We start from the raw sequence: 21,143 nt of genomic DNA on the forward strand, positions 1-21,143 counted from the left end.
AAGCGCAGGTGTGTGTAATGTGTAATTAAGATTAGAAAAGTTATTTGGATCACAGTCCAATCTCACTTGTTGCAGGCAATTCTTGTATTGTGCATAGAAGTTAACATTAACAAAGTTCACCAGGCTTTGGTGCTCTCAACAGGCAAATGGTTACCATTCAGGAGGGTTCTTGTTGGTCTTTTGTTCCAGGACATCCACACCTGATTCCTTTTTCATCAGTCTTGCTGACGAAACTTGCCCCCTTCAGGGTTCTCCAGATGATCCTCCTTCTTTCAGGTCACCTTTCAGACAGCCAGTCTTCTCCTTTGACCAGCCAGTCTTCCAAATGTCTGCCAGCTTTGTCCTTCTGGAACTGATTTCTGTCTCCTTTCTCTCTGTTTCACACCCTCCCTCTCTGAGAGCAAAACTGTTCTCTCCCTGCCTGCAAAAATCACATGTTCTCCCTGGCCAGCTGCATGCTGCAACTTTGTTGCTCTTTTGCAAAAAGTCCTGCAAAAATTCTGTGTTTTAAAATGTGTGTTTGCAAAATGCTCCAGCAATTCCTCCCAAACCACCTCAAAATACTCGGTCACAGTCATAAATGATAGAAATTTCAAAATGTCATCAATTTCAGGAAGTGGGAGATTTTTTTTTCTCCTTTCACTTTTGATGAAGATACCCGCAATTCTTTTCAAAATTAGATAAATCACATCAGCAAATGATGAATTCCATCCCATCACAGAAGATTTTTTTAAATAAGAAACATCAGTGGCATTTATTGTCCATCCTGAAACATATGCTCCATTCTTGTCCATTCTGAAACATATGCTCCTGAAAGTCACTCTTGATCGGGAGTTTTCCTTTTGTACAATCTTCAGAAACAAGAATTTATGTTGCTTATTTAACCAATTAATATTTCCCGAAAAACAAAACAATCCCATTCTTGAGCAAGTATCTAACTGTTTCAATATTCAAGTTTCATCACGTCGGTAAAAATATAGATTGGGTCCTTACCTCAGCGGCCTGTTGCTCCCATTGACAGATCTGCAGAATCTGTTCTAGACTGTGGCAACGGTGATGGGATTGCTCCTCTAACTGTCTCCTCCTGTCCTGAAGCATTTCCAATAGACTCTCAATTTTCATGCAGCTGCTTTGAGCCCCATGAACTAATTCAGAATTTATTTTCGGGCTGGGAGCCTTAAACTCTTTGATCATGGTGATGAGTTCTTCACTTTTGTTCAGAAGTGCCATTGAGTTTGTTAAAAGAGCTACAACAGAAATAAATGGCTCAGAATCAGGGCACGTCACGAAAAACGGTAAATGTTTGATGCACTTCTAAAATTATTCCTCTTAGATGGTTGCCTGGGAACATTTAAAATTGCAATCAAAAGAGAATGCATTCTGCTGATCAATCCTTTCTTAACGTCTATTATTTGGGCCCTATTATTGACCAAGCAATTAATTCCCAATATTTTTCTCCTATTTCCTTTAAAACATCCATTGATCCAAAAGAAAGAGAAACTAATTTACATGTTCCCATTCCATTAACATGAATATTGTTTTCAAAGTTATCGGGAAGCTGTATATTATGTGGAGGGAAGTCCCGCATCGGACTTGTCAGCCACAAACGAGCCTGCAGCTGACGTGGACATTTACCCCTCCATAAATCTTCGTCCGCGAAGCCAAACCAAAGAAAGAAGATAGGACAATAAGCTACACTATTGTTCAGCTCAGAAAATTGGAAGCTCCTTCAAATTATTGTTTATTTTCAGATTGAACCATCTTTGTTTGCTTCTAGGATATTAGGACTCTATGTTACTAATTCCATAGACTCTTTATATATTACTTATTCTTTCTGTTTGTCACTGTGGTGTTACAACCACCATACTGGTCGCACTCCTACTGCGGGGGCAACCACTGTACCTGCAGGTAGGCAACCTAGGAGGCTGGCCCCACTTACCGGCTATCAATCACCGACTGGCCCGTCTAAAGACTCGAGCCGGCCCCTTTGGGAGCAGTAAGACACCTGGAGCCAGGAGTATAATGAGACCTGGTGTGTACAAGTCAAAGCTAATGAAAGCCTGTTGTACAGTCTGTGGACTTTGCGTCAGAATTATTTGCGCAGCAGCGCTCATGGTCACTTCTTCCTGGATCCATTGGTTGAAGTTTTTCAAAACTCGCTGAATTTTGGGATGGTGTTGTTAGATTGGAAAAATGCAAATGTGACTCCCTTGGGGGTCTGAAATTGGGAAACGATAGTCCAGTTATTACACCTCCAATGTGGCATTGACTTGCAAAGGGTTGGAGTTTAAAAATAGGGAAGTTTAGTTACAATTGTACAGGATCCTATTAAGATCACAACTGGAGTCCTCTACAGAATTTCGGTGCTCTTACCTGAGAATGGATACATTGAAGACAGTTCAAAAGAGATTCACCAGTCTAACTCCTGGCATAAGATGATTATCCTGTTAAGAGAGGCTGAACAACTTGGATCTGTATTCTTTGGAGATTAGGAGAATTAGGGGTGATCTTGTTTTTTTTAAAATCTTTTTATTTGTTTTGCCTCAACTGAAATGGTTTCACGGGGATATTTGCTCTTTTTGGAAGCTGGAATGGATGGGCAAAATGACTCATGTGCTTCCTAAGTTTTATGACATTGACCGTACTGTGTTGGCTAGAAACACCTTTTGGAGCACCCCAAGGTTGTGAAAAACACTGAACAAATGGATTGTGTCAACGTGGTTTTGAGTTTACAGCCGGACGCAAGAGGGCATTGAGAGCACAATCTGTCTAGAAATGGAACCGTTCCACTGATGATGCTCTAACCTATCCCGCCACGCTGTCCTGTCCCACCTGGAGAATAGCACCTTGTATTCTTGGCTTCATGGACGTTCACTGACTTCAGCTTGCATTTAATACTACTGTAGCTAGACGCTACAAGTTATGGCTATGTGGAGCCTATAAGCTCAGGAGAGGTTATAACCGAATGCATGTTAACTCAGACAGAATGACACAAACCCCTCGGGTGATCTTGTTAAAACATAAAAGATCACAAGGGTGCAAGACACAGTAGATAACGAGATGCTTTCATCAGAGGGGAAAATTGAACCAGGAGGTACAATTTCAAAGGAAGGGACAAGTCATTTAGAAGCGAGGTACATAGAAGTTTCTGTTTGCAGGGGGTGGTGAGGCTGGATTATTAGAAAGATTAATAGAATCACAGAATCACACAGCAGCACAGAATTCGGCCTTTGCGCTCACAAGTCTGCACTCCTAACCAATTCAATACAAATCACATTTTTCATTCTCGCGACACTCTCATTATGAGATTAATATTTGAAAGGCTCTACAAGGTGAACCCAACAGCAGTAAGCAATGTTAAAAATGCGGAAAGAATTCAAAGCGCAGGCTGATAGTTTACCTTCCGTCACTGAGAGAGCAAAAGTGCTGGAGAAACTCAGCAGGTCACACAGCATCCACAGAAAATAAAAGGGCAGTCAGTGTTTCTGGCCCAAAATGTCGATTGCCTTTTACTTTCTGTGGATGCTACGTGGCCGGCTGGATTTCTCCAGGAGTTCCTGATTGTGCTGAACCCCCAGCATCTGAAGATTTTCTTGGGTAGCTCACGTAGATCTGTGGATACAGCTGTGTGGTTGTAACTTATAGACAGCAATCATGTTATCTGAGTGTCTTCTATCAATTACAACCAGAGGCCTGTACCCACACACACACAAAAATGGAATTAAATTACAATTGTATATTGTTTGTCAAAAAGCCGAACTATTTCCTGTATCAATTAATACACATTTCCACGAATGCAATCATTATTTTTCTCTGCTAGTTCAGACCAATATAACTAGAGATAGGGTTGCTCCAAGCTACACAGTTGATCAAAGCCAATAGGTGATGTCTGATTGATTATATTTTTCTCAAAAAAAGTGTGAAAACCAAGAACCAACATTGTAAATCTACTTATTCATAGTTTTGACAAAAAGATTCTGATGGATGACTGACCTGAATGATACTTTGATGAAGGGCTCAAGCCTTAAATGTTGCTTATGTATCGCAATCCTTGCTCCATAAAGTATGCTGATTGACCTGGTGAGTTTCTCCAGCGTTGTGCCTGTGGTGAACTGCTGTATTCCAGATGAACTGGCTCTGACCTGTTTTGTGACTGTACCAATAGCGCCTCCCTCTTTGACCTTGTATAAAGCCTCCCATACCCTTCCCCAGAAACCCCGGGGGTCACGGCACAGGTTAAAACCCCTGTCTGCTGTGACGTGACTTGGTCTCAGCATCTTGAGTTATTTACTTCAACCACGGTGTCTGCAGACTTCAGTGCTTTACTTTTTGACCCTAGGTATTTTGATCAGTCTATGCTTTTATTTCAAATTTTAATGGATTTTCGAGATGTAGCACAGTAAAAGGCCCTTCCAACCCACGAGCTCATGCTGCTCAAATAGACCCATGTGATCAATTAACCTTGAAACCCTGTATGTTTTTTAAAGGGTGGGTGGAAACTAGAACACACAAAGGAACCCCAGGCAGACACAAGGAGAGCATGCAAACTCCCTACAGGCAGTACCAGATTCGAATCACATTGAAACAACTACTACATAAAGTTTACCACCCAGGGGTGCTGGCAGGGACCCACCTGTCATTAACGTCATCCGCCCCTCCAATGTGGGGCAGGAGGGTGCTCTTTTTATTGCGTCAAATGTCACTAGACACTGCTTACGCTTGACGCACGCTAGTGGCACGCCTGGGGGCGGGTGGAGAGTCACTAACGTGAGTCAACCTAGACGCTACCAAAGCAGAATTCTGATGGTCAGACCGTATGGGAGGGCAAAGCACCTCATTTTGGGGAGGGGGCATTGCCCACGGTTGCCACCCCAAACTTGCCACATTTGGTGCAATTGACTTTGGTTTCACAAGTCTTCAGTCTTACTTGGTTGTTTTTAGTGTACTGTTAAAATAATTTTACAGATCATTATTTTATGGCGAGGAAAAGCAGTCGCCGTTAATTTTCAACGCCGCTCCACGAAGAATATTTTGAATAAGATTCAATGCAACTACTTACCTTTCTTGAGACGTTGATGATGACAAAGTAGTTGCTTTAAAGAGTCCAGGTCGTCAAGTATCTGAGCACTGTTCAGAGAATCTTCAGCTTCATCTATTTTTATCGCAAACTATAAAGCATACATTGTTAGTAAATTCAACTTGAAACATTCTATCAGTAAAGAGATCCTGTTGTTAATGTATGATCAGAAATTTAATTTTATATTTTACAAATCATATATCATAACACATAACTGACCTCCAAAGCTTGATCAAAGAACTCGGAGGCTATTTTTAAAAGTTTCTTGCGATTTTCAAGCAGTAGGTTGAGAACTTTCCAGCTCTCACCCAGAGTTTGTCCCATCTCATCATACAACTGACTCTGGTCTTTATGGGCTTCTGCTGTTTTGTCAGCTTCATGCATCAAATCCCAAACACCTTCTTCATGCGCCTGTGCAGAGAGGAACAGAATTTTAAAAAATATATTTTTTATAAACAAAATAAAAATAATTTCAATATCCTATCTTTTTTCTAACTAATTTTCTTTGCCTCAAACACTGCTTTTGACTGGGAGAACGGATTCAGCCTGTTGTGTATGGAGGAAACGTGGCCTCCTTGCCTGTCTGTAATGTGTGTATTGCGGGTGATCACGTGTCCTCTCCGTCTGAAACTTATTCGGAAGTCACATCACCTGTCAGTCAAGGTTGGACTCTGGCCACTAATTAGTGGACATCTCACCATTGGCTAATTTAAATCACCTGGGGTCATTATTGGCTAGCAGCACAGATTAGCACTGTATTTAACAATAGCGCAGAGAACATTCGCTCTCGCTGGCCCGTGGTCGAAGCCCTGGACACCGCTCCATGCCAGGTTGGTGCTCTGGACGTTGCTGGAAGGGTCGTGGGTAGAATGAGCACTACACTGAAGCTGAGCCATAGTATTGCGATAGATCAACACTTGCAGTAAACCCACACCCCATTGATCAGGGAACTGGGAGTGCGTAAAAGTCCCTATTTATAGTGTGTGAGCGGGATCAAATATAGGTAACTTTGTCAGAGTCCATCCGATGCCCAAGGTCAAAATCTATAATTGTCATTTATATGAAACAGTGTGTGAAGTGCATCAGTGGGTTCAAATATAGATTTACTGTTGTTGGAATATAAATGGTGACTGAGGTATTGTCGCTTCTGTGAATTAGCAATTGTGTGTCTCCCATTTGCTTCCCATGTGTTAATAAAAGTTACGTATGATTGTAAAACTTGTGTCCACAGACGTCTCTCTGTGTCCCCACCAAATCTGATACTCTTCCCAGCACCACACACCCTCACTCTGAGAAAGGATTGGTGTGTACTATCAAGTTACATTACTGATCTGGTGAGGAATTCAATTATTTCTCAAATTAAATGTATCTGGAATTTAAAATAAATTCTACCAATAAGGGAAATCATTAATCTATCAAATGTCTTGGAAAAATATCTTATTCGCTGATGCCTCAAAGACAAGTCAAGTCGCCTTTATTTATCATTCATACCATGCAATGCATGGTAAAGTTGAGATAGCATTTGTCCAAGACCATGGAGCAGATTTACATAAATATGTTAAAATATTAAGACATATACAATAAAAGTCTACAGTACATTGTTCACATATGTTCTGGGAACTCAGGAGTCTGATGGCTTGAGGGAAAAACTACTGGACCTGAATGCTACAGTGCCTCCTACCAGATGACAGATATAATGGATTTGTGTTAACCTTTAATTTAATGTTTAACTATATTTATTTTATAAAAATGTCTTAGTAAATTATAGTTAAAATATTGTATCCGCATTCTTAGTAAGTTAATGGTGAGTTGGTATAGGGTCACAACACATTTATAGGAACCATTGTTTTCAGAGAAGAGAGTTCATTCTCTGAGTGGATGTGTCTGGGACAGGCAGAGCTAATAGATTCAAGTAGGTCTTAATTATTCAAGGATTGCTGAAGGAAGCCATCTGTTTTCAATCAAAGCACTTAAACCTCTTGAACAGAGATGAGGACAGAGGTTGTCATTGATATAGTTTTGAAAAAGAAACTGAATTTTGGTAGAAATAAAACTGATGGTCATGTGATTTCCACGAATTGGGATGCATCTCAATGGGTCACATGACTTGGGGAAATATATTACCAAATTCAGACATTTTTGAGTTCAGTTTTGGAATAGTTCAGCTTGGGGTTCACAGAAGTCAAAACCCTGTGATATACTGGGGTTGAAATCTTGTGAAAGACAGAGTTGAGTTACAGTAACCAGAACTGGTGCTGTTTGTTGTGTGTTACTTCTGGAAGAAGGGGAACACAGAATCAGTGGCTTTTGAATTAATGAATACCACTTTTCTGTTTCTTTGGAAAAGAGGACAGAATTCTACTGGGTCTATATTTGTGGTTTGGCCACTTTGTTTAACCCTTGACTGGTTTGTGACTTCATCGTGGAAGAAGAAAACCATGTTTGTTTTACCCTTGTCTGGTTTGTGACTTCATCGTGGAAGAAGAAAACCATGTTTGTTTTACCCTTGTCTGGGTTTGTGAATTAATTGTGGAAGAAAGTAGGCACATTCACAGTCTTTGAGAAGAGGAAGGATTCTTCATGTGGAAAACATAATTGTGAGGAAATGATGCTTGAAGAAGATATGATGTTTAAAAGCAATTTATAATTATTTCTGAACTGAGAATTTAAGACACTTCAAACAAGTCTAAAAAGATGCTGAACATTTAAAGATGTTATTGATAGTTTAATATAAACTATTATTTTGAATTTGCCATTGTTTGGTGAATTTTCCATTGTTATTCATGTGTCAGTGCTAACAAAAACCTTTTAGTTCCAAACATAATTGAAAGGGTTGTTAGTCCGTAACATACTTTATATGTAGCTGGTCACTGATGCCATAAACTTCTCCTGAATGATGCAGTGGCCATGGGTTGCTGCTTCCTTGAACATGTGCCAGTCAGTGCGCTTGAAGAAGTCCTGAACTGCATGAGTGGCCTCTGCTGGCCTGATTTTAACCAGCTTCAGAACTGGGCTGAAGCATCTGACATGGTCGAAATGCTGGGATTACAGAGATGTGACCTGAGTATCCGAGGTGGGGGGGGGGGGGGGGCGGGTCTCTGCCTGATAGGCGTCAGAAATGTTCATAAACACAAGGTCCAACACGTTTGCTCCTCTCACAGCAAAATTCACATACTGATGAAATGTACACTCCAACTGTGAGGTCTGAGGTAAATTCCCGCGGTAGATAAAATGGTTTACATCTGACAGTCACCATTGCTGAGCAGTGACTGGAGACCAGAACAGAGTCCTTACACCATTCTGTATTGATGTAAACACACAAGCCACTGCCACTGACATGACCACATGCACAGAATTTCTGTTAGTCCAAAATAAAGTAAGCCCGTCGAAGTGAATGGTGGCATCCGGGACTCTGTTGCTGAGCGACGTTTCAGTGAAGACCAATGTACAACAATCCCCGTACTCTCGTTGCGCAGATCTCGAGAATTGGATATTGTCCATTTTGTTCACCAAGGAACAGACATTGGAGATGGGAGAGCTGGGCTGCAGGGGTTCACCCTCAGCCTAGCACGGACCCTTGCTCACTTACTGCACACCACTTCCTTCTCCTCCTCGATCCAGAGGATTTTAGGCCTAGTCCCCACAGCAGCCTGTGGTCACATGGATCGACCTGCAGATTTTCCTGGAGGTGAGTAGTTGTGCTTTCAAATTACTTTAAATACTGTAGGCTGTAGTCGCGTTGGGTAGTTTGAAAACCACTGTTTTAATTGTACCTAATTGACTCGTTATGTGCTCGGTTTCATAACTCCAAAGGAAATGGGCCAATTGACAATTTTTCTCAAGCAAAATATTTCAGTAACAATTGGGTCTAGAGCAGTGATTCTCAACCTTCCCTTCCCACTCACATCCCACCTTAAGCAATCCCTGACTAATCACAGAGGACCGATGGCATAGGAATTACTTCAAGTAGTATGTGAGTGAAAAGAAAAATGTTGAGACCACTGCTGTAGACCCACCATCATGATCAACTCTTCAGCTGCCCTCAGAAACAGTCTAGCAATTTATTCAAATAAGTGGCTAATGAGGGACGATAATACATATAGCTTATATATATCTGAACAGAAAACACTGGAAATATTCAGTTGGTCAGGCCACACCTGTGGAAAGTGAAACAGAGGTTCTCTTCCATTGTGGTGTCCTGACCTCCTCAACATTTCCAGCATCTCTGCCATCATTTTAAGATTTCTCGCATCTATGGTTTCTTTGAGTTGCATTTTACAGTGTCGTTCAGTCACAGAAACATTTCAATTAATGACCATTCATCCGAGAATTCTAGAAACAATGAATTAAAATATAGAGAAAGCACATAAAGTTTGGGGAAAACAAATAGCAAGGCTTGCTGCAGGGTGGAAGGTGGGTGGACTCATGATAAAAGAGAGCAGGGTGCCTTAGGGACCAGCAAAGGAACAATAATAGAAGGTTGAGAGAAGATGTCGCCTGCAATTATTGAATTCAACATCAAGTCCTGAGGGTGCAAGGCAAATTAGACCTTAAATGGTGCTTTGACGAAACTGTACAAGCAATTTTCCCTTGCAACCGCTGCAATCGTGTCTGCCTGTCCCGCATCGGACTCGTCAGCCACAAACGAGCCTGCAGCTGACGTGGACTTTTTACCCCCTCCATAAATCTTCGTCCGCGAAGCCAAGCCAAAGAAAAAGAAAGAACAAGCAAGCAAAATGCGTGTAAGTGATATAGAGAAGTGAAACAGGTAAATTTGACCTACTACCTCACTTTCAGAGCATTAAATATCACTTAGAAGCACAATTTTGCCAAATAATTCACATAGTTCTGAATTGCAGAGACAATCGAAATCGCAAAGCTCTCCGAAGCCGAATGGGAACGGGAATGGAAATGGCAGGAAGAATGTTGAAGAGCAATATTCGACCCGGAGGGGAGAGGATGATCAGTGCTGATGTTGTTGGCATTCAGGACCAACCAGTTGGAGTCATGGGTGTTGTAGATTGAATTACCAATATTATTTTGGGGATTTTTGAGATATGTGAATGTCCACTTGGGGGAGGGGGGATGAATGACAGTGCATCTTCTGAAGTCATCCGCCACTAGTGGTTTAGACCACACCCGGTCTGTAGAGGGGGGTACCACTTAGGTGTTTTTTTTCTTTTTTTTAAATTTTATATAAAGGTTTAAGGGAGGGGAGATTTTTTTTAAGTTTTGTGTTAGAGAGGGAGGGGTTTTTTGGAGCTTAAATTTGTGTGTGGGTTGGTTGTGTTGGGCATTGTTTGTTAAGACACAATGAATAAATTGAATTTTGCAACATTTAATGTTAAAGGGATGAATTAAATTTTTCTTAGAGACGAATGAGGGGTCGGTACACAGTAAATTTATGTTGTGGGACGCTTTGAAAGCATTGCGAAGTCAAATTACAGCTAAAGTGAAGAAGCAATGTAAAGCAGAGGTTTTGGAGTTAGAAAAATAAATTGCAACTTCGGAGAAAAAGTTTCAGAAAAATGCAATGGAAGAGAATAAGATACAGTTATCTAATTTTAAACTTCATTACAATATGAAGCAACCTTATAATTATGAGAGATTGGTTTTGAGGTCATCAGCGCTATTATGAGTTAGGGAAAAGGGCACATCTGGTATTGGCATGGCAGTTGAAGACCAAACAAGTTTCCTAACTTTCAATTTCCCTTTCCCTGCAGGTTGGTGGCCTCTTAGAACATCTTACTACATTTTAGAAGTAACTAAGCCAGGGAGCCTCAACTCGCCAGGTAGTAAGCATGAAGCTGTTGCACTGTCAACTGTGAATCAGGTACTATTGGATCAAAATTATTTCAAAACCCTGAGCAGATATGTCACCCTGATGCACATGAATTGGTACTAAGGTATTACCATGTCCAAATAGCCATTGTTCAGATAGGATATTAAAATAAAGCACATATATTTTTCCTCTTTGGGTTGATACAAAAAGATCCTGAGATATTCCTTTGAAGGTGAGCAGGAACAAATGTTCCTGAAATGTAGTCCTGATCAACATCAAAATGAGGAAAGAGTGAAACACAGTAGGCTGCAGATGCAAAGATCATACTAAACACACCAAAATGCTGGAATAATTCAGCTGGTCTTTGCTGCATCTATAGGACACAAAGATATATTGCTGCCATTTTGGGCCTCTGACATGAATTTTCACCTTGAACTCAGCAACTGACAGAAATGAGCTACAGACGTGGGTTTCCACCTTTCTCCTGCAACCTTCAGGACTGAGCCTCCATTGCAAACTCCCACCCTAGTTCCAGAAGCGCATGGGCATCTCTCTCTCTCCATCCTCCCTAACCTCCTCCCCTTCCTGACACCCTCCACTGCATTGAGCCTCCCCTAACTCTTGCCTGGTCTTCAACATCCCCTCTGACCTTTCCATCTTGGAGACTGAATGCTCTGTCCTCAGTGGAAGCCTCACCTTCGCACACCAACCCCCCCCCCCCCCCACCTTTGCCAACACCTGAATGAATTTTGCACACGCCATGATGTTGAACTCTTCTTCCTTCGGCTCCTTCTCCATGCTTACTTCCTCAACCACAATTCTCCACCCCCACTACAGATCCCTTCTCCCACTTTAAAATGTCTTCCTCCTCCTGGACACCTCACCCTTCTTTTTGTTGTGAGTTTCTGTTGATCATTCTGGATATCTTCTTTGTCTGGATCTCATAACTGATAGAGATCAATTGCAACTCCCAGCAGCTATCCACATAGAACATACAGAGGATGTTCTTTCCCTTATATTAGCCATTGACCTTAGCTCTCCCTAGCTGCTTGATCATGGGTCCACCCATAGGCTCTTAATGTGACATTTGCTGTTTCCATTGCACTGTCTTTTGGATGTGCTTTTATTATGTTCAATGGGAACATCTGGCGGTAGGGTCTGAGTGGAAGGACGTTGGTTTGTGATCCAGTATCCAGCTTCACCTTTAGGTTAAATATCATAGGCTTGTTTTGGATCGTCCTCTGTATTTGGATCCTTGTGTGCAACTTGCTTCCTTCTTTCATCTTACCCGACATCTCATGAAGGTGTATAGATACTTTGTCCAGTATCTGGGTGTTGGAGTTTCCTTTTATGTGGTGGATCATCTTGTCTTTGTTTTCTTCATACCAAACTTGCACATCTTCACCCAGTGGTTTGCTTTACCACAGACTCTACATTCAGAACTATATGTGAGGCATTTGTTTGGGTCATCAAAGGGGTGTGGTCTGCTACACTTCTTGCAGGTCTTGGGGGTTTGAACTTTTCTGATTGTGTTCTTTATAGCATCAACCCTTTCTTCTCTTTGCTGTGGGTGGGTCTGGGCATGGATAGGGATTTCATTTGCATCCTTGTGGCTTCGAAGGCTCTGGCTGTGTCTATAGCTTTGGCCAGCTTCAAGCTATCCTCCCCTATAAGAGACTTTTGCACTTTGGGATGGGCACTCCCCCGTATTAGTTGATCAACTAATCTTTCCTCTATATCCTTAAATCTGCATTTTGCATCAACAAATTTTAGTCTAGTGAGGAAGTTGTCAAAAGTTTCATCAGTCTCTTGCATTAAAGCCTTGAAACTCATAGCGTTTCATTCTATGATTAGACCTGGGTTCAAGGTGAGAAATAAAATTTGCAAATATCTGCTCTGGATCATTTTTCTCCACCTCTGTAAACTCCCAGCTATTAAATAAGTCAAGGCCTCACTTCCCTGTCCAGAGAAGTATAGAACTGACCTTCTCTCTGCTGTTGGATTTTTAAAATAATTTTTAAATGGTAAATTGCACTCCTGCTGAAACTTTTAAAATGATTCAACAATGTCTTCAGCCTCCCCGTCCATCACTGGGTGAACTGCTGTTGCTCCAGCCATTTCCTTCAGTAATGTTTTTTTCTCTTCTTTCCCTTCTTATTTCAGTGACTTACAATCAATTGTATAGTTTTATTCTTGTTCTCTTATCCCGCTGCTGCCATGTTCTGTCTCTGTGTTATTTGAGAGGCTTCTTAAATAATTTAGAGATTCAAGTAACAGAAGAGACTTTTACTTACTGATGCCTTCCACCATCTCAGGAAACTGTTCACTCTCACTTATACATATACATACGCCACACAGTGGTGAACTACAGTTACTACAGTGAGAAGGATGTATTCTTACACCATTACAAAATAGTTCACATTATTCTGACTATATAACAGACTGTGACAAACCTTCCCCCAGTTCTTCCAATGTATCTAATTATCGCTGGGCTGTGACTTGTGTTGTGCTTGTGTGAAATGTTAAATGTTAACTGTGACCATTCAGTCCCTCCTGTTTATACTATCCCTTACAGTGATAATCCCATTTTACTAAAATGAGATCTCATAATAGAGTGTTGTTCTTCCAATTTACAGGAGCCACAGCCATGGGCAGACATGTTGGTGTGGGAATGGAGTGTGGAAATAAAATGGTTGGCCATTGGGAGCTCCCACTTCTTGCAGCAGGCAGAGCGAAGGTCATCAATGAAACGATCTCTCAATCTGCGTCCAGCCTCTCTGATAGAGAGGAGAGCACAACGGGAGGACCAGATGCAGGAGATGACCCCTGCAGATTCACAAGTGAAGTGTTGTTTCAGTTGGAAGGACTGTTTTGGGGACCCAAATGGTGGTGAATGAAGACGTGTGGTACAAGTTTAGCACTTTCTGCACTCACCGGGTTAAGTGCTGAGGGGGCAATTAGTGGGAAGTGAATGAGCAGATGGGGGGAGCCATGGAGGGAGTGGTCCCTGTGGAAAGCAGAGAGAGGAGAGGGGAAGATGTGTCTGGTGGTGGGATTACATAGTAGGTGGATGAAATTGCTGAGGATAATATGTTAGAAGCAGAGATTGGTGAGGTGGTAGGTGAGGTAAAGGGCATCCTGGCATTGTATCTAGGGGCAGAGGGGACCAGGGCAGATGTGCAGAAAATAGAGATTTGGGTAAGGGCTGAATTGACGGCAGTAGAGGGGAAGTCACCTTTTTTGAAGAACGATGACCCCACACCTGATGACCACAACGACACATCTGACCACGGCCTCGAGCATTGCACTACTCTTGCGCACACACATTCCCCCCCCCCCCCCCATTACTTTCAGCTTTATTCTCATCCTGTCCTCCCACTCTTATCCACCCTGTTGGCCTGTGCTCCTCCCCCTGCCCCTTCCTTCCTCCCCCCCAGCTATTTAATCAGGTGTCTGCCTGCTTCCTGCTCATATCTCGATGAAGGGCCCAGGCCCAATACATTAGTCGTGTCCCTTTACTTGCTTCAGTTGCTGCGTGACATTCTGAGGTTCTCCCGTACTCTGTGCATTAAAGTGCAATCACAGCATCTGCAGAGAGTCCTGTTTAACACCTTGCAAAGTTCTCTGGTTTGTAAAGGCTTCTTCAAAAGTCTCATGAACATAGATTGTTTTGCCCATCCTGGTCAATCCAGTACTTATGTACAATGCAGGAGGTGCCATCTAGTCTATATTTTTAATTTTTTTTCCCCACAGAGTTCAACATAACAATCCATATACTAGATATCAATGAAGCAAGACAAAATAATATAAACATAGCATAAAATTAAAGTAAATGCACAATTCGACAAATTTTAAATTCCATCCCTTATGTCTCTTAAAATGTTTATACGTGTAAATCAGTTAAATACTATAATAACCAATCGCATTATAGCTTAATCAAATCTGAAAAAAGGGAATATTATCCAGGATGATCATAATTAAACCCCATAAATCCATTTATGTAAAAGAAAAAAAAGCCTAAAACTAATACTAATCTACCCCCTCCCTCTAATCAAGGTTACAAGAAAAATATAAAGATGGATGAAGTTGTGACCTCCAGAAGACAGACAGATCAGCACCAAGAAGGCTCATATCACCTAAAACTGCCATTTATGATAGTATTCTATAAATGAGTCCCATACCTTTTCAAACTGAAACTTTTTATCTTTGATATTCCACCTAATTGTCTCTAAAGTTAAATATGTCATCACATTATGTAGCCACTGTACATGAGTCAGTGAGAATTCATCTTTCCATTTCATTGAAACTGTTCGTCTGGATATCAACATGCTAAAAACTAAAACTTTCTCTTGGGGTTTAACCGGTTCGCGCAAGGAGGCAATTAAGGGGCATGGAGCTAATTTAAACTTAAAAATTGTTGATAAAGAATGAAAGATACTTTGCCAATATCTTCCTCATTTAGAACATTTCCAAAACCTATGAATCAGTGAGGCTTCAAATATTTTACATCTTTCACAAAATGGATCAACATCGGCATAGAAATGGGATAATTTGAGTTTAGACCTATGTGGGGGAAAATGGTTGAGAACCATTGCTTTAGATCCAATTTTTACAGAAATATTTTGCTTGAGAAAAATTGTCATTGGTCCATTTCCTTTGGAGTTCTGAAACTGTGCACATAACGAGTCAATTAGGGATGATTAAAACAGTGGTTTTCAAACTTTTATTTCCACCCACATACCACCTTAAGCAATCCCTTACTAATCACAGAGCACCAATGGCATAGGGATTACTTAAGGTGGTATGTGAGTGGAAAGAAAAACGTTGCAAACCATGGTGGTAGACTAACAGAAATTTTGTGCAACGTCACTTTTTTTGTTTTATTACATGACAATAAGAGAATCTTGAAATTGCCATTACAACAAACCACGGTGGAAGGGATACCTACACTTTGAAGTCCTCTGGCATCACTTGCAATACTCAATCTTCCTTAAGAAGTTACGAGTCAATGTTAGAATATAAATATTTAAATGTTTCTTTTCATGCATTTATCTGGAGTTTAACTGATTTAAATATCAAATCAAGATTTTGGTACATAGAGGCATGCCTTGCAATCATCCATAAATATCCACGATATAGATAGTATTTCCCCCCCCCCCCCCCCCCCCCCACTCGTCTCTTCCCCCTGGTGCTCACAGCACTGAGGACCCTGGAGGTTGGGTTATTTGTCCCTCATCGAGTATGGCAGCCAGGGCACATATCCTGGGTGCGGCGTGAAGGACGGTACCACTGTCCTCTCCTTGCCCACCCAATATCGAACTCCTGAGCCCAACAGTGATTCTCCATCTGACTTCAAGGTACGGACGACAGTTTGAAGTTCTTTAATAACACTGTCACATTTTACTGATAGGAAATCAAACCAGTGTCTGTCAGACACGTTGAACTGATCAGTAAACCAACAATTAAGAGAGCCACAAACTCATCTCATTGTAAAGCTAATCTCGCCATGAATAAATCAACAAGCATGAGAGATGAAACAAAGAGCCGTGTGGCAGGGATCCTCTGTGATTGTGCAGCTCTTTGTGTGTTTTGTGAAGCACATTTATTTGTACGTATTTGTAAATATAATTATCGTCAAGTTTGTCTATTTTATAAAATGTTTTTTTTAGTTTGGCAAGAGTGCAGCTGAATATGTGACGATTCTTAAAAGACTATTAGATTAATGGCAGACCATAGGGTGTTGCTGGTCTCTACCGTCCCTACTGTACCTAGCCCCATTCGTCCGACTGCCACAGGACTGAGTTGTGTGTCACTATCTTTGGCACACTTAGCAATTTAAAAGGGTGGAAAATTGGCTAAAAGTATAACTTGAACAATAACGTACATATAAGGGAATCTTCAGAAATAAAAAAGATCTGAAAACAATATAAAAAGGCAAATTAAGAACCAATTTTAAAGAAAGTGAAGCCAAGGGGCAGGCTTCAAATCATTTTTTTTTGCATTAAGCTTTTTTTTAAAATCTAGGCTCCTTGATAATCAGTTTACCCATTGAAAGAGCATAAGATCTTTCAGCGGTAATAAGAATTTCAGCTCAAAATGCCAAAAATTATTTGTCTCCCGCAGTGGCTTGACCTGCTGCGTTTGTCCAGTAAATTGCATTTCAATGTATATTACAGCATCTGCAGTCTCTCATGAGATTTTAGATCCCTTCATGATCACAAGAGCTGTAATAAAACTCCCCAGACTGCTGGTTGTTTGGCTCCCTCCAAACTCTTCGAGGACCCCGCTCTCATATTTCCTTGACTCTGGGCTTGGAACTAAACCACAGCCCTATCACTAGCGCTCACTTGAAATTCACAGGGGTCCCATTTCCACCACACTCCCTTGAAATTCAATGGGCCACTGTTTCCAATGTTCACTGTAAATTTTCTTGTTTTACTAGAAAATACATGTATAATCTTTAAAACATGAATTCAAAGCATGTTGGAGTGTGACTAAAAATACTATATTCTGAAGAAATACCATTTCACCACCATATTGTGAAGGGTTTTGGCTGAAACATGACAGCACTGCCCAGCACTACCAATCAAGGTTTGACACCTTGTTGTTGGCCAATTTAAATTCCTTTGTAATTGGCTTAACCTTGATGGCATTGTGCCATTGGCACCCTGTAAATTATCTGGGCTGGACTCGCCAGCCCGCCTGCACTTGGCCTGGACCGCTTAGCTGATCCTCTGTTGTGCGGGGACCCAGAAAATGCCAAACATGACTGCAGCAAAGATACAAAATTAAACTGTATCAGCTTTTATGGCAACAGAATGGCTAACGTCTCCCGTTCCAACCTGGTCCCTTACATCTGGGATATGAGGATGTGAAAGGTTTTCTTTCGCTATTTCCACACAGGAAGTTGGTATTCTGGGAAGAAAACATAAATGGTGTCAATAAGTGTCCTTTCTCGTGTTTCTTTGATGAGTGAGCTTTGGCCAAGGGGAGGGTTGGGAGTCAGGCATTGGAAGCTCTGTTGTGAGGTAGGCCAAGGGGAAGGTTCAGAGTTGGGTGGCAGGTGCTCTGGTGACTGGAGCTCCTGACACCCAACTCTGAACCTTCCCCAACCCCCTATTGGAGCCAGGGCTGAGGAGGGTGTGCATTGAAGAACGAGTTTGAGTGTGGGCTTCGGCATTTTCCTGCTTCTCTCCCACCAGTGCTCGGCACTGAGAGTCATCCTTCCACTGAAGGTAACAGTGGGGATGGTGTCAGCCACTCAACACCTTAAACTTTGGCCATTCCGGCCCGGGGAACGCCACTCACTGCTTTCATTCAGCGATTGCTGGCCTTAGAAGTAAGCAGAGGGTTTTTTTAAATTGAAACAATTTTCCAATATCTTAAAATATCTAACACAACGTAGGATATGACTACTTTAGGGTTCTTCAGTGGCGAGGACAGGTAGGGTGGCAGTGGTAAAGGATGGTTTCAGGGTGAAGGGTTGAAGTAAGTTTTAACAGGGTGCAATTTCAGTGCTTGCCATAGTTGCTATTTTCCCTAGGTACGCCACTGGTAAAGATGTCAGGAGGTCCAAGTCACAGCCTCAACCAAGAATAAAATGAAATATCTTTGCCATCTCTATGACAGTTGCAGAGGAGGAAAATGATAAGGGAACTAAGGAAAAGGAGAGTTTCTCTGCTGTGAAGAGCTGTTTGTTCTGTGGAGGTGGTCATGCTTTGTTTTCCATAGTTGGAAAAGAGGGCACATAGAGAGAAAAATCAATGTTCCTAAAAGAAAGGAGTGTCTTTTGGCTGTCTGTGTAAAGGACACATCAGCAAAACTGCAGGAAATGACTCAGCTGGTAACATATCAGTTTAAAGCCTCCCAGAATGCTGCAGATCCACCAAAGGAAAGGAGCAAACAGAAATAAAGGAAGCAGCTGAAAACAGTGCTGTAGCCTTTGTTCAGACAAGAGGTCCTACTGGGGCCAGAGATGATAACTGCAACTCTCACTAGTGCCTGCACAAGTCAAGGCCAGGAAGGGGAATGCAACAGTGTATACTTATGCATTTCTTGACCCAGCTAGCACTGCATCAGTTTGCACAGTGGGGCTCATGAATAAGCTTAATCTTCAGGGAAGAAGATCAAGTATTCTATTGAGAACTATGGGTCAATGGAAGGTCATTGAAACCAGCATTGTTTCAGGCTGAGAGGTCACTGGACTGGACAGCAGTGATTTTTGTGATCTCTCCACTCAGAAGACTAATAGCCTGTGCACAAAGGAAAAATCCCACATCAAAATGATATCAATCGGTGGTCTCATCTGAGGAATATTCATCTACCTGAAATTAGCTCTGAGAAAGAGTTGCTGACTGGCTCAGATATACCAAAGGCTCTGGAGCTATTAGATGAGGTTTTGCATTTTGAAAGGACAAACCAAGAAAGGATGTACATGGTGAATGGCAGGGCACTGAGACTGCAGTAAAACAGAGGGACCTGGGATACAGATACATAATTCCTTGAAAGTGGCGTCACATGTGGATAGGCTTGTAAAGAGAACTTTTGGCCTTCATAAATCAAAGACTTGAGTATAGGAGTTGGGATATTATGGCAAAGTTGTATAAAACATTGGTGAGGCCAAATTTGGAGTATTGTGTGCAGATTTGGTCACCCAACAACAAGAAAGATATCAATAAGATAGAAAGAGTGCAGAGAAGATTTATTGAGATGTTGCCCAGTCTTCAGAAACGGAGTTACAGGGAACAGTTAAACAGGTTAGGACTTTATTCCCTGGAACAAAGAAGAATGAAGGGTGATTTGACACAGGTATTTAAAATTCTGAGGGGGATAGTCAGAATAAATGTAGACAGGCTTTTTCCACTGCGGGTAGGTGAGATACAAACCAGAGGACATGGGTTAAGAGTGAAAGGGGAGAAGTTTAGGAGGAACACGAGGGGGAACTTCTTCCTACAGAGAGTGGTGGGAGTATGGCACAAGGTGATAGTTGAGGTGGTGAATGTGGGATAATGTTAACACTTAAAGGGAATTTGGACTGGTACAAGGATGGGAGAGGTATACAGGGCTATGGACTGGGTGCAGATCAGTGGGACTAGGCAAAAAAAAAATATTTGGCATAGACTAGAAGGCCCGAAGGGACCTATGGTTCTACATCCACCAACTTTCCTTCAGCTATCTTTTCTGTTATTTCCTCAAAAGAATTCCAATATTTTGTTAGGCAAGATTTCCCCTTCAGGAAACCATGCTGACTCGCCTATTTTACCATGTACCTCCAAGTACATGAAACCGCATCATTAATAATAGATTCTAACATCTGACCAACCACTGAAGTCAGGCTCGCTAGCCTGCAATTTCCTGTCTTTCGCAATTTTCTAATCCTCTGGAACCATTCCAGAATCCAGTGATTCCTGAGTGATCACCACCAATACCTTCAGACTTTATTTAGCTTTCTCTTTCAAAATCCTGTGATAAATTTACCTGGTTGAGGTAATTTATCCACCTTCAGACTTTCCAACTTTCCCAGCACCTTCTCCTTGGTAATAACAACTGCACACACTTCTGCCCCCTGGCCTCTCGAACTCTGACTCACTGCTGGTGTCTTCCACAGTGAAGTCAGATGCAAAATACTGATTATGTTCATCTGCCATTTCTTTGTCCCCTTTACTATTTCTCCAGTGTTCTTTTCCAGCAGTCCAATATCCACCCCTGCGTCTTTTGCTTTTTATGTAGCTGAAGAAAATGTTCACATCCTCTTCTGTTGCCAGCCAACCTACCTTCATTTTCCATCCTTTCCTTCCTTATTGCTTTCTTCAGTTGCCTTTTAAAAGCATCCCATCCCAATTACTTCCCACTAATTCTTGCCATATTGTGCACCTATTCATTTGCTTTTGTGCTGTCTTTGACTTCCCTTGTCAGCCACGGTTACCTGCCGTGAGAACACTTCTTCAACCTTGGCATGAATATGTCCTCTGATTTCCAAGTTACTCTAAGAAACTCCAGCCACTACTGCTCTACCGTCATCCCTGCTAGTACCACTTCCAATCCACTTTGTCCAGCACCTCTCTCATACTGTACCCCTTATTCCACTGGTATACAGACACATCTGAAACACCAGGGTGAACTCTATCAATTTATGATTGTCGGAAGCAGATGATGAGATTGCTTGGGAGCTGAGCATTGATTCTTATATCTTCATTAGCCACAGGCAAGATACCAGAAGAGTGGAGATCCTTAATATTTAATGTAAGGACACTGTGGAGCAGTGAGCCTTACATGCACGTTGGG

At 41.7% G+C, this 21,143-nt stretch overlaps 1 protein-coding gene across 8 annotated transcripts in view; it reads right to left on the bottom strand.

Moving 5' to 3' along the window:
* ccdc141 (coiled-coil domain containing 141) overlaps positions 1-21,143 on the bottom strand; it is a 129,676-nt gene that overhangs the window by 86,856 nt on the left and 21,677 nt on the right. For 6 of the 8 annotated variants that reach the window (XM_069935846.1, XM_069935847.1, XM_069935848.1 and 3 more), the window contains 3 exons: positions 5,297-5,488; positions 5,060-5,168; positions 994-1,247 (listed from right to left, as the gene is read on the bottom strand). In XM_069935846.1, the coding sequence (XP_069791947.1) occupies positions 994-1,247; positions 5,060-5,168; positions 5,297-5,488 (555 nt within the window). Of the gene's footprint in view, positions 1-154; positions 412-993; positions 1,248-3,993; positions 4,108-5,059; positions 5,169-5,296; positions 5,489-21,143 lie in introns of those variants that run through there. The other 2 variants (XM_069935851.1, XM_069935852.1) reach the window with 2 other exon arrangements.

This window comes from Narcine bancroftii, chromosome 4 (genome assembly GCF_036971445.1).
Source record: "Narcine bancroftii isolate sNarBan1 chromosome 4, sNarBan1.hap1, whole genome shotgun sequence".
Taxonomy (NCBI): Eukaryota; Metazoa; Chordata; class Chondrichthyes; order Torpediniformes; family Narcinidae; genus Narcine; species Narcine bancroftii.